The sequence below is a fragment of the Bacillus rossius genome, chromosome 1 (assembly GCF_032445375.1).
Source record: "Bacillus rossius redtenbacheri isolate Brsri chromosome 1, Brsri_v3, whole genome shotgun sequence".
Taxonomy (NCBI): domain Eukaryota; kingdom Metazoa; phylum Arthropoda; class Insecta; order Phasmatodea; family Bacillidae; genus Bacillus; species Bacillus rossius.
Genome location: NC_086330.1, coordinates 145,042,570 through 145,059,948, shown reverse-complemented (window position 1 = coordinate 145,059,948; position 17,379 = coordinate 145,042,570). Strand labels below are relative to the sequence as shown.

At 34.9% G+C, this 17,379-nt stretch overlaps 1 protein-coding gene across 1 annotated transcript in view; it reads left to right on the top strand.

The window, feature by feature from the left end:
• LOC134546247 (carboxyl-terminal PDZ ligand of neuronal nitric oxide synthase protein-like) overlaps positions 1-17,379 on the top strand; it is a 765,750-nt gene that overhangs the window by 385,693 nt on the left and 362,678 nt on the right. The window contains exon 5 of the mRNA XM_063388932.1: positions 14,217-14,325. Coding sequence (XP_063245002.1) covers positions 14,217-14,325 — 109 coding nt within the window. The remainder of the gene's footprint in view (positions 1-14,216; positions 14,326-17,379) is intronic.

The following is a 17,379-nucleotide window of genomic DNA, read 5'->3' as shown; positions in this document are numbered from 1 at the left end:
AACATACGTACCTTCAATATTACAACAATAGCTCACGAAACAGACTGCCTCTCAAAACTTCCACATTCAAACTGACTGGAAAATTCCGCTGCACCTGCCTAGTAGGTGCAGATGGTGACACACAAGGTCACAGGTGCGCCAACCGTCTATCTGTGTTTCTGGATTAGTTACATACGATTCGTCATCTTACCCCGTTCGCCAACTTACCCCGGTCTCCCCGTCCAAAGTGCACCCCTTCCCACTTCCTGCTTAAACCACGTCGGGTTGAACCTTTTGGGGGGGGGGGGGGGGGGGGGGGTAAGATGATTGCCTTTTTATAGCTGTTACACAATCTTAAGTAAGTATCCGCTGAGGAAATTTGAGACAAAACATAATATAAAGGAGCGCTATTGTTATCGATTCACAGTACAAGCCCTCAGATAATAGAAATGTTTGTACTGTTTGTATCTGATGACGGGAAAAAATTACCAGTTCCCGAAACATCGCAACTGTTTTGTCACAGGAAACCTACTGTGTTCGTTGGTTGTCGTTGGGTTGTCCATTATATATGTTTATTTTAATTGTTGTCTTCGTATATTTGCTGCGTTAACCAGGTTTTGTTGTCGGCCTGCATTTACTGTCATTGTTGAAACTGTCCGTCGTTGTTAGCCCAGTGCATTCGGCTATGCGGTTTTTTTTCCATGACTTAATTCCTTCCCCGGAAATTTTGTGCTGTCTGATCTTTAAGTTTGAATGTGTTCGACTGCGCTGTCGTCGTTGTGTTGTCATCATTGGGTTTATTTCTGTGACATCAGCCGATTTAGGCTTGTTTTATGTGGGTTTATGTTTTAATTTTTATTTCTTAATTTTCGTTCTTGACTTTTTTTCATGACAAACAGTGCAAAACTGCAACGGCGTATGTCCAAGAAATTGTATTAAAAGAAAATTAAAAAAAAATCAACATGGCGTATGAGATCGAGCCTTTAAAGACCGTGACTTTATTTTGTTGACGCAACGGTCGTTCACCTGAACCCTTGACTTTCTGTTGCCCTTCAATGCAATAAAAACTAAGCGATAATCGTATTCGAATAAACATTGACGACGGTATTATCTCCGGCAGCTGACGCCTTATTTGGTTTTACAACGAACCAAAAATTTGCCTTTCACTCGCATGTTTTCCTCTGACGACCTTTGTTTGACCCTATATTTAATTTGCGTAATGTTGTTGAAAGCGTGGAATACGCTAGAGGCTGTTTAAATTTACCCCTTTAACTCGTGCTCCTTGCTATCTATCTCTATCCCTCTCTTTCTTTCAACATGCAGCCGTTTCAATTATAGCGGTTTTTTTACCAGATAAAATAAAAAAAATATTCTTAATTTTTATCTCATTTTGAACGTTTTGATGTATGCACAAATTTTATAACTAATAATAATTTTAATAATCTTATAGGATATTCTTATATTTCGGGTAGTCTGATTAGCGACATCAAACGCACAGTTGTCAAAGGACAAAGGGTGTTATTTTTACTGTCACGAAGGTATTTTCATGTGCAATAGTAAGGAGATATATCGAATTGCAAAATAAACCAAAAACCTTCTCTTTATACACTAGCTGTATTCGAACACGGCTGAACTTTAAAATTTTATTATTACTTTACGTAGCCATAGTTTAATGAAAACATTCCAGTTTTGCTCGAAGCCGAAGGTTTTATTTTTATTTTGAAGCAAATTCATTTCATAGTATTTCTTTTCAGGACAGCGATATGGGACACTTTGAAGTCGTATAGATTGGATTCGTGTCTCAGTTCCATCAAAGTTGGAAGCGCGCAGATATATCTACTAAATGAAAACTTCTAAAAAAATTGTTGTTGTGTCTGGCGTCGAATGTCAGTTAACAAAAGTCACATTTACCTACCTATACTTGGGTCACCTGTTTAATGCTCGGTAAAGTGCATTTACGGGAGTGTTAAACTCAACACTTAAAATTGTTCTGAATTTTAGATTCTTGAACAGGTAAATACAGGACCCACCAGAAGTTTAAGACATAAATATATTTATTGTGATGGTTTGGTTATAAACTGCTGGAATAAATTACTGATTAATTTTGATAAATCTTTCAAATGTCTCAATTATTATATTATTTAATATATAATTCATCTTTCATAACGTTTGTACTTATTTATTAAACACAATATTTAGTGTCTATAAAATATTTACTACAGCAGAAGTAGTGTTTTTAAAGTTTTTTTAAAATAATTGTGTTTGTATCAATTTTTGTAAATTTGGAAAAACCTGTATTGAGAATTCGTTGCTCTGTTTTAAAAGTTGTAATTAGTAAAGAAAGTTACTAAATGGAACAGCAGTTCAGAGGAAAATTTCTTGTCACCATTATTTAATTTTTATCGAATTTTCTAACTAGGTAACAGAATCCATTAAATAGTACATTTATTGCTGTTAAGAAGCTATTACTACCATAACTTTAGAATAAAATACTGTATTATTAAATTAAATTTCCTAATGGTCTTTTACTTCTGGTGGGACCTGTACTACACTATTAAATATTCAATCTTAAACCTACGAATAAACAGGTTGTTCATTATCCAAGGATCTTTGTAAATCTAAGTACATATTGGTACATTTACGGATACTAAGCTTACTTATTTTTAAAATGAACTTGTAAGGATCATTTAGGATAACTAAGAAACCCTTCAAAAAATTATAAAATTTTCATAAAAAAAATTTTTCCTTGCACGTCCATGATAACTATTCTACAAGAGGTCTAAATTCCGTATAGTTTCTACGAAGATCCAGGTATCTGGAACTACGAGAACCCTTCGTTTATTTCAGGTGCATTCCTCGTTAAAAAATAAGTAAATTTATTGCTATTTCTAAGTGTATAAGTACATAAGGAAACAATTAGTTTGTAGTCTTATGTATAAAAAATTGAGGATCACTGTCAGAAGTTGCTCGCACCACGACGAAAAGACTGCCCACCAGAATATTGCCTTGCGCGTAGAGGTGATTGGGCGCTTGATGCTTGTGCTTCTGTCGCACTTATTGGTCGCTTGGTCCTGGGTCTCAAACGCACAACATGTCTATCTTGAATAAATTTGAATACCTTAAATAAATAAATAAATATATATACGTGAGTGCCACAAATTATTTTGTGGTAATTGAAGTATAGTTTTGTAGTTTCCACATAATTACCATAACTGTTTGTTTCTGTCATATTAAAGAGTTTTGTAATTACTGCAAATAATTTTTTTGGCATTAAAATAATATTTTATGGATTGAATACTTATAAAATTTGTTGTGGCAACCGCGATACTAGTTTTACAATTTCGCGTTTTAAATGAGAATCTTTTTATATCTTCAACAGCAGCGGTTTGTCCTAATAGAATTTTAGCTATTCTATGAAAAATCGTTGCTATGAAAAAAAAACTCTGAGTTATTTAAAAAAAAATTAATTGTACTTAAAACAAATGTACATTGTATTTTTTGTAAATGGATCAGAAATAACTATGTAAAATATAGATATTTGCAAATTTGTACATTTACATGAAAATAACTGCATCACTACAAATAGCGTTTGTAGTAATACTGAGTTCAGATTCTTACCCGGGCGTTTATGCTTTGTGTTGTTCCAGTACTTCCAATAGTTAAAGTTATTTGCAAACCATTTCCTGAATAGATAAAAAAAAGTTCAGTCCTATTACTTAATATTCGATTATCTTTTCCATGGTTAAACAATAAGCTTGAATAAAACATAAATTTAAATATAAAATTATGTGCCAATTTTTGTAAAGAAATATTCAGTATTATCTATAAAAAACGCATTTCATATGTGCACATAGTCATGCGTTTTACAAAGTTACAATATCTTTCTTGTAGCATTACAAACTATTTCTTGACAACTTATTTGCAAAGGAATCTTTTGTAAAAGCACAGAGTTTTTTTTCTGTGTACTATTATTTTAGAAACAAGACGTCGATTGCGAATAAAGGTCTACTTGCTCGTCCTATAGTCATTTCGATATATTCTTTAAATCCTCGAAACTGCTGTTTGAATTCACGTGTGATCGTTTGTTGGAATTTTCTTCCCCCCTAAGAGGTCTTAAACGGTTGGTAAGCCTGCCAATATCTCCCGCCGCGATTTAGAGGGTGAGGCAATCGGTTCGGAATGGTTTTTCTTACGGAGAGGGAATTCCGAATGGACCGTTGGCGTTCGTCGTCCCAAGAAAGTTTTGTTCACGGTCTCGAGAGTGCAGCTGAAATTCTTCTCAGAAGCCTTTCAGCCAATCGTATGTGACTTGAATATCGAATAAACGTGGGCGAGGGTTGAACCATCACGTTTTGACATGCTATTCGACAGAAGAGAGAATTGATCCACGTGGTTTAAGATTTTACGTGAAATGTTTCTTTTTGCGAAGAATAATGGTTACAATACAATCCAGGGATATTCGTAAATTTACGGATATCTTAGTTTGTTCGTGAGTGATAAACTAAATTTATTTCATAATAAAATCACAAAAATCATCTTAAATGTTTACAAAACGTTCAAAAACTCGTTAAGGTTGTAATATACTACAATATTTAACTTCTAATTTTGTGTTTTTGCAAATAATTTAAAACATTTTTAATTGTTATAAAAGGTTTTTTTTCTACTAAACAAGATTTCATGTAAAGGTTTTAATGAATTTAAAAGCAAATTTTTATATCAGTCATAGCATGTTTTGAAAGCGTGGATCAATCGTGTGTCACCATGACAGTTTTGGATTAACCGTTTTCATATAGCCTTCATATTCAAATATTATTATATGTGTGTAATTGATAAATAATAAAAAACAGGTTTCCACAAAACCCTGAAAAACTAAGGTTTCAATGGTTTATGGTAAACCTTATTTTTATTGATTTATGAATTATATACTTAAAATAAATAATTTCAATACGAAGGCTACATATGAACAGTTAATCCAAAATTGTACACCACATATTCCATGCTTTAAAAACATACTAGAAGCAACATAAAAAAATTGCCATTAAGTTCATAAAAACTATCAATAAATAGTTTTTTTTATCAGACAAAGTCTTTTATAAATATTAAAAAAATGGTTGTATTATGAGTTAATTTTAACTATGCGCAAAACAAGAAATATTAAAAGCAAAATAGTTTTCACATGCTTGTTTCCCATGATCACAATCACCAAGTAACACTAAACTCTGAAATCGGAATACACGGTAGTTTTCACAAAAATCCAGTTATCCGTGGAACAGCGAAGAATTCATCATCGTTTGAGTTGCATTCATTGTTGCAAAGTCAGGAAATTTACTGTAATTTTCTCACACAGTTCAGAGACGTTGCTGTTGAGGGGCCCCGCCTACCCGGGTACACACACGGCATGAAGAAGAAAACGCGCGATTTGATAACTGCTTGAGATATCCGAATGGTGTCTGTTTACGAAAAGCATTTACTAAAACTCTGAGGGCGGATAGGTAGTTCTGTGTCCCTGTTTCGTTTTTAAGCTGTATTTTTAGATGAATGAAAATTGCTAAAAAAAAAAAAGTGTGTTTTCAAAATGGGTTTTTAGGCATGAAACACCCCGGTATAGCCACTTGAAAACAATCAAAGGACTTGCATTGTATCTTTATCCTTATTTACCCGCCGTATACTTTAAGGTTAACGCTGAAATCTCATATTCGCGACAGGAAGACCGCGCGCCAATCCACAGTGCTGTGCGTAGATGCAATACCGCGCTGGAATCACCAGCGAGCTTTGCACTTAATCCTCCCCTCACTAACACGAATACACCCATTGACTAGGCGGGCCCCTTTAATAGCAACGCCAGAAATGCCTGAGGTACACGTTTGAATAGACCGGGCTTCGTCCTTAAAGCCGTGGGTAGCATCTGTTATCATCAGCCGCGGTATATCACTACTTGTTTAAACTTGTGACTCTTGGTAAACGTTATGTATTTTCGTCTCTAATATTGAAGGGGGTGGGGGGTGAAGCTTATCAATGCAGGTATTATCTCGTTGGGAAATTCCACATAGCATTATTTTTTTTCTGCCGTGGTAGAAAGTGTAGTTCGAGTATGTTGCATTGTTTTATTCTAACTTCCATTTATCAAAAATGACTTATATACACGTGTTACAACAGACCACGTAGTTAAATAACTTCCTTTTGTTACACAGAAAAAAAGTCTTAACCGTAATTTCAGTTTAAATTAACGAAATTATTTGTAAACATATGATTATTGCTAGTGAAATGATTCTTTTGAAACGTATTTGGCTTATTTTGGATTTAATTTACTTTGTGATTAACTATAGTTTGTAAGTTTTAAATTTGTAGATATGTCAAGTAACTTTACCCTTAAAAGGGTTGTAACACTATTTTAATGACTTGTATGCTTGTTTTTACTGCAATTATTTCAATTTTTGCTTAAAAAAAAAAAATGTTGGAGCAACGTAAATTTAATTTTGTTCATATATGTATAAACAAACCTTTTACTTTGTCTTTGCAAATACTTAGTTTTGTACAATAAATAATTTTTAGAGTTAACTTGTGTACTTATTTTACTTAACTCTGTGAAGGCCAACTGATTATTACTTCGTTTCAAATATTCCATCTCAGCTGAATGTGACAAAATTGAACACAAAAAAAAACTTATAGCAATATTTTGGTCATTAATGAAATGGGATGATATCATCCAAAATTACTGTAAGAGTTCAGATGGAGATGCTAGCGAAAATGATGTGAAACAAACAAACTAACCGTTGTTAAGCCATGACAAGACATTTACTCTTCCCAATATGGCGGTAATAATATCCATTTAATGCTTCCTTATGAACAGAAAAAAAGAGCTAATCTTTTAGTATTTGCCATAGATGTTTAACATCTAACCTCGGTAATGAGCAAATTAATGTATTCTGTGTTTCGAATACACTTATAATACAAAACTCGAACACAAAATTAAATTGGAGTTCTTAAGAACAATGCCGAGCGTGATAAATACAAGCAAATTGTGTTTTCAACTATATTTATTGATGCGAATAACTCACAGTTTTCGCACCCGCCGCTAGAATTCACTGCCGGAGCAGCTACGTCGACTATGGAATCATTCGATTTACATAGTAAAATTTTTAACTACATAATGAAACGGCTCCGATAAAACGAAAAAAGGCTTGAAGAAAAATTTCCAAACCTCGACTTTAGACCAAATTTTCGACAAGAAATTTTATCAAAATACTGCCCATCTTCTAGAAATCCATTTAAAAGTTAAAAACAGTTGTTTCCCTTTGTCTTCATGAACTTTGGTTTCGCGCTATCCGCCACAGATGGCAGCACCGTGGTCCCACATTTCCGTTCCATGCGACTTCCGTTCCATTCTCGGAATTACTCCTACCAAATGCCGTATACCGAGAGCTAAGCTGTTACACATAAAAAAATGTATTTTCGAAATCTTGCAGCGAGCTTAGTCCCCCTGACCCCTTTTGTCTTCACTCATCTTCGTCTATAATCCGTCTTTATATAACGGCGTGAGAAGTGGTGACGGTGAAAATCAACAGCCAATTTTACAGAATGCTCCATGGATTATTCGAGAAAACATTTCGTCCTAGATACAGGTTCCATCTCTTCAACCGGACTCGCAGTTCTGCCACACGTGGTCATTTCATTCTTTGAGAGTGAGGATAGTGTACAGCTGGGTCTGTTATTGACCTCCCAGTCTTGAGGGGGAGGGAGGGAATTGCTGGTATGTGCTGTGATAAAAGGATGTGTAGGGGGAGGGGTTGAGGAAATCCTCAATTGCGACCATTACGCAACGAGCGGACCATCAATAAAGGCCTCCAGCTTGGGCATCCCCCCCCCCCCCCACCCGACACCAACACCCTCTTCCCCGTCCAGCTGGTGATGGATGTCTGCGAGAGGACGGATGAAGACCGCAGACGAATTGGGGACACGTTCATCCTGGAATTGTTTGTGGGCCGCACGTCGTCGTGATAAAAACTCTTCTCACTCCGACGATGCGCCGAGGAGAGGAGAGTAAAATGAGCAAAGGAAGGGCACAGTTTTGTAACGCAGGGTGTCTAGGGGACAAGGTAGTAGGCCGAAAAGAACTAGACCGAAAGTAGTTTAGCTCGAAAGACACTAGACCGAAAGGAACTAGACCGAACAGGCACTAGACCTAACAGGTACGACAAAGAACCAGTTATCTGAAATTACGAAAAATTATTCGTTTATTTATGGTAATTTCTTCGTTAAAAAGTCCGAATATTTACTGTATTTTCCTTCAGTGTAACGAAATTAAGGGCCTGGTCATGAAAGCCAAGAACAAGTACCGAAATAAACAGTGACGGCACTCAAATTTACGAAACTTTAGTTTTCTGCAGCCACTTGGGATCTTGGGTACCTATTGGTTTCTGATGCCTTACTTGAGCCAATTTTTTTATTAAATACTTAACATAAATATATCTTCTGATATTATTATAGCTTTAAAAAACTGAGTGTTTTTCATTGATGTGTAATTTTTATATTAATTAACTTATTGCATATAGTTAGTGTTAATCGTTTTTGTAGTGTAGTATTTGGCGTAAACTTTGTAGCATTTGCTTTGTAAAGGTTTAAACTTTCTAACATATAAACCGGCACGTCGCTGCGAATAGTAGATTTATTTCGTATTATGTTTAGTTTTGCTTATTATATAAATAAATACCCCTTGAGATAAAAATAGTTGAAGGAAAATTTTTTTAGAAATGTCCTAGAAAAGTTCTGGAATTGGTTTCCCAGGTATGTGTACATCCCAGGTTTACAATGCAGTAATCATCAAAATTCACTACCATCAACGTAATGATTAGAACACACACCATTCTAGACATACGTTCTTTAAATGCAATTGAGAATTTCGATTTAATGCAGTTTTTTGGACATATGCCATTGCATTTTGCAGTTTCATCAGTCTGTTTGTGCCTGATGACGGGAACAGATGTCAATTCCTAAAACGTCGCAACTGTTGTCACTGGAAACCCTCTGTCCGTCAGTGCTATCATCGTTGTGTTGTCCATAGTACTTGTTTATCTTCATCGTTGTGTTTATATGTTTATTGCGTTGCTTGCATTTAATCTGTCTCGTCGTTGTTAGCCCACTGTGTTCGTCTGTGTTGTTATATTATTATTTTTTTGACTAAGTTCCTTCAACGGATTCTTGTGCTGTCTGATATTTAGAGGTTGACAATTTTGTCCGTGCTGTAGTCGCCGTGTTGCCTGTAATTCTTGTTTGGTTTTATCGTTGGTTCAATTTGTCTGACATCAGATAATTCAGAATTGTTTTCTTTATAGCCCGATGCGCGCGTCATCCCAGCCAGTGTAGTTTGCCTCGATGCACGCGTGTTCATAGCCAGTGTACTGATGCCCGGATGCGCGCGTGTTCATAGCCAGTGTACTGATGCCCGGATGCGCGCGTCCTAACAGCCAGTGTAGTGATGCCCCTATACGCGCGAAATCAGTATCTTTGGTTTCTTGTGTTCGCGACTGTAACTGTTACAGGTTTACACTTCCTAATATTGGTGCCTTAGCGAAAATATCTTGTTATGGAATACCCTGCTCCCCATGTAATTTATGTCTAGCAAATTTCGAACAATTTGTTCTTAGAGAATTAATTTCTTCGGGGTATTTTTGTTCATAATATCTGCCTTTTACTTTAGCGAGGTGAAATTTCGTACACTTGACCTTCATAACCTTGTCTACATGAGAGTTCGAAAAGTCATCACTTAAAACCATCACTTAAAGCAGAATTTTGGTACTTATTTTTTGAAATTTTTCACGCCTGACGTTCAAAATAATAGGAAAATTAATGTTCATCTGTTTGAAAAAAAATCACATATCTCTTTTTATAAGCCTTAACTATTTCAGTGCCAGAGCCAATATCCGGGTTTCCTTGTGGCAACCAGTAATTCTAATTTCTTAGATAGAAATGTTTTGTTGTTTATTTTGTGTGAATAACATCGAAAATTTTATTATAATTTGTTAACTTAAAAAAAAAATTGATTCAGAAAAAAAGAGGATAATTGCTGTAGAAAAAACTGTAGCCGCTGTTAATATGGATGGAAATGGGACATTTTTAAAATTAATTTAAAGGAATATTGAGTAATTTTTTTTTCAAGGGAAATTTTTAAGTTAAAAGGTTGTTAAACGTCAAGTAATCCAACATTGTTGTCGTCACGTAATCCAAGATGACTGACTGACATCTTTTGGCACTCTCGAGACCCCTTTAATTATTCTACTATCGTTATTGTGGTTTATAATTAGTTTGAATTATTTTTATTATCTGGTGTTGTTGCACAAGCCTTGGAACCGAAAACCTCTCACGTTTATTTTCGTCCAATTCCGTTAACGAAATAACTCCTCTTGTATTGGAACCGTGGCCTTCTCACTACTACCAATCTTTTCAACTTCTCTTTTCCTCGGTTTTCCTAACTCCGCTGCCCCTTTCCCTTCCCTTCTCGCTGACCAGCGACGGAGGACATTTGTTGATTACCGGCGTTATTAATTAAACCGTCGTCTCCCGATGAAACGACTCGGCGCAATACTGGTGGTTTCTTCGTTAACGTCACTTCTTCGCGCCAGAGGTAGATCTAGGCCACGTGCATGTCCGTACGGAAAATATTTTTAATAATTTTTGCAAAATATTCCTATGGAAACCAGTTGCCAAGAAATGTTTGTGATACAACACATGACTATGGTTGTTTCTTCATATATGAAATACGTTTTTCCAGATATTATGCTAAGTGTTTCTTACGAAAATTGGCACACAATGATATATTTTAATGGTTTATTTATTCAAGCATAGTTATTTAAACCGTTGAAAATATAATATAATATTCAATAAGTGACTTTATTTTGTTTTATTATGCTTATTAATGTGCTCAGTTAATACTGGAAAGCTATTCAGGGAACGGTTTACTAATGACTTTAACTGTTGGAGGTACTGGGTCAAAACAGATCATAAATGCCCGGATAGGAATCCGAACCCAGTATTACTGCGAACACTATTTTTGTAGTGTTGCAGTTGTTTTCATTCAAATGTACAATTTTATAAATATATGTAATTTTATATAAATATTTATGTTCTATTAACAAAAATAACTACATTACATGGGGCGCTTAGTAATAGCTAGTAATAAAATGTTACACTTTGTCTTTTTCGTCTAAAGGTTTGGGAATCACCTTGGAAGCATACAAAAATCAACTGGTGATACATTTGCTTGTACATCATTAAAATCATCGACGTAGATTTTTCGACTAAAGTTGGAGGCATTCAGTTTATCAACTTGAATAAAAGAGAAAGTAGGCCTATTGTAATTTTTTACCAATGACACTGATCTTTCCAATGAAGTTGTTTGTCTCCTCGGGAAATTTTTGCCTTTAAGGTGCAAAATGCTGCTAATTAAGTTTTTTTCATTCCAAAACATTTATGTTCCGCTAGTGAAAATACTTAAAATTTTTACTAATAATATTGTTTTATGTGAAGAATATTAAAATTTAATAATAATACAAAATTTCGAACAGATGGTTTTAAATAGAACATTATCCAGACACACTTAAAATTGTTTCCACAAAATGTTTCAATAAATTTTAGTACAGTTTGCATACATAGTTAGCTACGCCCAAGTTCTGAAATGAAGTCCGTGTTCTATCACTGAAAAAGTCACTTTTTGAAGCTTTGAGTTACGAAATACGATTTTTTCCTTCTGTCCTTCTGCTCTAATTCTCATAGTGTGTTACAGTTTACCAAACACGATGCATCTTCTCTCACTACTGTTTGTAAACTCGGTTTGGATGACATAATGTGATGTGGTAAATAAACACATTTTTTTGCGCTTACATTGCAAACGCTTGCTGAACCCTACGAGATAGATCAAATTAATGTACTGCAGTATTGTACACCTTAAAAAAGTCTACAAAAAAGTTCGCGATGGTATATGTCTATCTCTTAAGGATAACCCACAATAACAATTTTTTATTCTTTACTTTTTAACGAGAAATAATGGCTTATTTACGAAGCGATTTTAAGCAATACAGCATTAATTCTTATTGAATTAAGTAACTTAAATACATTGTGCATTTAATACAGATCAATATGGCCCTGTACAGGCATGTAGTTTAAATGAATATTTTCGAAGATATTACAGATTTAAAATGCAGGGACATAGCGGTTGCGGCGGTACCGGCCGGGGGGCCGGCGGCGGCGGCGCGTGACTATAAATAGCGCTTCGAAGGCGCGCTTCGCCCTACAGCACTTTATGATTAGCAGCGATCGCACGCGTTTATCGGAGCTCCCTCTTAATAAAAACGTGCTTTTCAGCGCGACAACCTAATCCGTACTTATAAGTACGTTACAATAAATTTATATATATATATATTCGAAATTGTATGATAGTATTTAAATACTAAAGTTAATTATTTTTTAAGACAAAATGTGCATTTCAGCGCGACAGTTTTTCGAAATTGTATGTTCGTACTGTAGTCGGTATTAAGGTTAATTTATAAACCGCACTTATAGTAAGTACATTAGGTTAGATAGGTTTAGACTAAAACCATAATGTATCAATTGTATTTATTCCAATAAGATCTTGGTTTGAATTTAGTATTAGGGAAAGTATTTTTAACTATCGAAAATCGTAGTTTAAGGTAAGGCATTTAAGTTAAAAAAATAACTGAATAGAATAGGTATCTTTTGTTGTTGATATTTGTTGATTATCTTTTGTTTTTAGTTGAACGAATAGTAAGTCAAATATTTTTTACTGCGGCACATACTAATTATATGGCAATTTGTTCATAATCATACGTATAGTTTTAAAGTGTGAGTTCAAACAAGAACTGAGTAAATTTTGTACAGAAATTATAAAGTCATGTCTGTAAGACGTCTTCGTTCGAACATAGGTCGTAGTACAGTGAATGCCAGAAGAGCACGTTCAGCAAGAGATATCGTCAACGGAACGTGAGGCTCGCCTCAGCCAGCTTCGGGATAGACATCAGAGAGCCAGAGAATCGTCTGTAGAGCTTGAGGCTCGCCTCAGCCAATATAGGGATAGACATCGAATACAGAGAGCCAGACATTCTGTAGTATATTTAGTATCAGCATTGCACCCGATATAATAATCTCTTGTATTATCAAGCCTACCTAAGGATAATCAGGCTGTTTTTCTTTTCTTCAGCTTAACGAACCTGTCCGTGTTGACGTTTACAAGAAGTGCGTTGGTCTGAGGAGGTCTGCCGGTACACGTTCGCAAACCAAAGTTAGAATCAGAAAACATAGTAAAAAAATAAAAGCCAATTATTTAATGTTTGATTTTCGTTTCCGTTGTTTAAAAAACCATACTTGAATGAAACATCAGTCAAAATGTAAAATAATGCATCAATTTTCGTTAGAATAATCAGTATTATCTCAATAAAAACGTATTTTATATATGAAAAAATAACCACAGCCTTTAAAAATAACTTTCACAGAAATATCTATTTCATACCTTCGGGAAGAGAGAAAGTCATAAAACATCACAATCCCCTCCCCTGTGTTTGCCACTGTAGACACCCACTCCAGTGTGTGTATTGTGTGTTTTAGAGTATGTTGTGTGTTGGTTTGTGTTGGTGTGTGTTGTGTATTGGTGCATGTGTTGTGTGTTGGTGTGTGTGAGAATGGTTGGCCTGTACATTTTTTGTGATAAGTTAATTTTCTTAATATGTATGAATAAATAATGAATAGTTTTTAGATTTTAAAGTAATGTTGCGTAGTTGACATAAGTTCTGTAAATTATAATTTTTGTTCTTGTTTATCTGTCTTTTTTAAAATTTAATATTTATATTGTGTACTTTATACCTGTAATAATTCAGACCACAATATTAGAGCACATATTGGAAACATTTTTGATTTTTTTCCCCCGTTGTTTAAGTGTGAGTTATTTTCTTATTTTTTTCATTTTTTTTAGTGATTATTTCTTGGTTATTCTTTTTAATTTTTGTTATTATTTGTAAAACTGATACTGTTTTTCAAACCTTTGGTCAAATGTAAGACAATGCGGTGTTTGCGCCTTAACCTAACCACATATAAAATATAACGATGAAATAAATAAATAAATAAAGATGGACGAACATCTCGACGACCTCTAGTGTCTTGTGGAGCTCGAGTCCCGTTGGAGTGGTTCCCCCGGCGCAGGCGAGCTGATCCTTGTGGTCTCTGCCCCGCAGGATATTCTACGTGTCGCACGACTCCCAGGACCTGAAGATCTTCAGCTTCATCGCCCGCGACGGCTCCAGCAACGTGTTCAAGTGCAACGTCTTCAAGTCCAACAAGAAGGTGAGTGCGCGGGCGGTCGCCCCTCGCCCCCCTCGCGCCCCTGGGCCTCGCAGGAACACTTCCCGGGAGCGACGCAGTTGCACAACACGAGAGTTACACAAGTCACAGATTGGTCTTGGGATATTTACACATTCGTGTTCTCAAGTACAGTGATTTGAACAGAAAAAAATCACATGAATTTACAGAAATATTTATAAATTTGTACGATTACATGAAAAAAAATTATCACTACAAATAGTATCCGAGTTAAAATGGGTTCGGATTTTTACCCAGGCTATGTTTTGGTTGCCCCAGTACATCAAATAGGGAAAGTAATTTGTAAACCGTTCCCTGGATGGCTTTCCAGTATCAACTGCGGACATTAATAAGCATAATAAAACAAAATAAAGTCATATTCATGCTTTAATGAAACATCGTTGGTTAAAATATAAAATTAGTGTGCCAATTTTCGTAATAAATACTCATTATTATTTCGAGAAACCTATTTAATATAATCCTAGCCATGTGTGTCACAAAGTTACAATATTTTTGCTTGTAGTATTAGAAACTATTTCTTTGCAACTGAGTTTTAAAAAAATTGTTTGTAAAAGTAAAAAAAAAAAAATTCCCTCCACCTGCCCCAGCCTTCAATTTATCATTTCAGATGCCCATCTCTGCTTCCTTGTTCCCATCCCTTCAAGTTATTTCTCTCATCTAATATATTAAATGCGTAACCTAAAGTTATACTACATATATATTTACAAAGGCTATCTATCTGTGCCGGGACAATATCAAGCTAGTGGCCATTATTATCGAAGAATATTCTAGAAATCCACCGTAAATGCCATATGGAAAACACTAGAAATATTTTGGTTTCTACGGAATGTGCAAGTATGTTCGATCTAAACTTTTGGGGTATCCGAGAACATACAGGGCACTATGAGCGCAAAGTTTCCAGAATGTTTTAAATTGACATATAAAGTTTGATTGGCACGGGCCTTTCTTCAGTACATAAATCTACCACATAAATACAATTTTCTGTAATTTTACAAAAGTTTTCTGTACTAACCAGTTGTCAAGATATAGTTTGTCATACTACAAGAAATATATTGTAACTTTTAACATCACATGTCTATTGTTATTTTTGAATATGTGAAATAAGTTTTTTTATAAATAATAACGAGTGTTTCTTAAGAAAATTAACGCATAATTTTGTATTTTAATTGATGTTATAATAAGCGTAATTTCAATAAGTTACGTAAAAGAAAAATGAATATTCAATAATTATACTTTATTTTGTTTTGCCGTTCTTATTAACATGCCCAGTTAAAACAGGAAAGCTATTCAGGGAACGGTTTACAAATAATTTTATCTAGTGGTGGTACTAGGACAGCACAAAGCATAAATTTCCGGGTATGAATCCGAACCCAGTATTAATGGGAACGTTATTTTGTAATGATATAGCTGTTTTCATGTAAATGTAACATATTTTCAAATATCTGTAATTTTACACAAATATTTTTTTCCATTACAAAAAAAATACAGTGTAGGCCGACTTGAAAAGGATATTCCTCTTCCATCCCCCCCCCCAAACAGTGATTATTTAACCTATTTATTTGGTAGTAGCTAAGTGGAATTATTTGTCTGTTTACAACAAAACTGTCTTCTTGGACATTTAACTTTAAACATTGTGTACTATAGTTCCTCCTGAACTAAGACCTCGCGATGTTCCCATTTTTACTCTAGGTAAGTTCTGACTGGAGTTAGTACTTACTTACTTATAATTATAAAAAAAAACAGATGAAACAGTTTCAAATAAAACATCACCAACCCTTTAACAAATGTTTGCCAATTAAATCAGAAAAATTATTCGAGAAAACCTATTCATCCTTAAATATATATATATATTTAGGTAAAAAGAAACCAATATACAAACCAAGAGAACAGTTTGAAGTAAAATAATGCCAACACAACTAATATTTACATTGCAAACGACAACCTAGTGACAAAATGATACGAAACTTGGTTAATTGTGCAAGAATTTTCGAAGTTAATTCAATTTCGCAATTTTCGTTAGAGCGATTCAGTATTTGAAAGTGTTTGTAGCAACATCTAGTTGCCAATTTTATATTACAATGAGCATTGTTTATTTTAAATTTAAATTTGATTATTTTAGTGCTGTGAAAAAAAGTTTTTTAATTACTCCTTATAATTGATTTTATTTTAATATTTAAATTATAACCTAATTTGGCGTAAATTTTACCACTGTAAATGAAATTTTGATTATATTTTGGGTCATTATGACTAAAAACATAAATTCTATGGTAAAATAATAATTCTGAAATGTACAAATAACTTTCATAAGATACCCCACTTGATTTGATTTACAAACTTTGCAGTTTTTTACCTCCCCCTTTCGCCCTCCCCATTTCCCGCGACCAAATTTATATCAAAACTTCCTTGACAGATTTAGATCATTTACGAACTTAAAAGTTTTTTTGGCCTTACATGCCCACCTACGAAATTTTATGAACATCCAATAAACTAATCGAAATTTATCGTCGGACTAAGTCACATACATACAGTAAAAAAAAAAAGCCGATTGGCTCAAGTTGATACGGAGACTTCGCTTCTTTCGGTCGATTACGGTAAACTGTGGCAATGTGTATGTATTCTATATGTGCTGCGGTAACCACCCCCCTCCTCCTGGACTCCTTATGCCAATCCTTCTAAGTGCATCGCCAGCGCTTCTCAGGCCACACCCAAAACATTTTGCATATAGATTGCGTCCTAAATCTATAAAGGAGCCATTAGCCTCCCCTCCTCCCCTCCTCCCGCAGGAGCGCCGCCCTTGCAGTTAACTGGTATCACGTGACCCAGCTGCCATTGTGTAGCGTTAGGGGCGCAGTGGTTCCAGGAAGCTCTGCTGGGCCATCATCGCTCCAGTACCGACGTTCTGTTTGTTGGTTGGTGCAGTCAGTGTCATTTTACTTGTTTCTAACACTTTTGGAAACGAGTTGCCATGAAATAGTTTGTAATACTACAAGAAAGAGATTGTATCTTTGTACAACACAT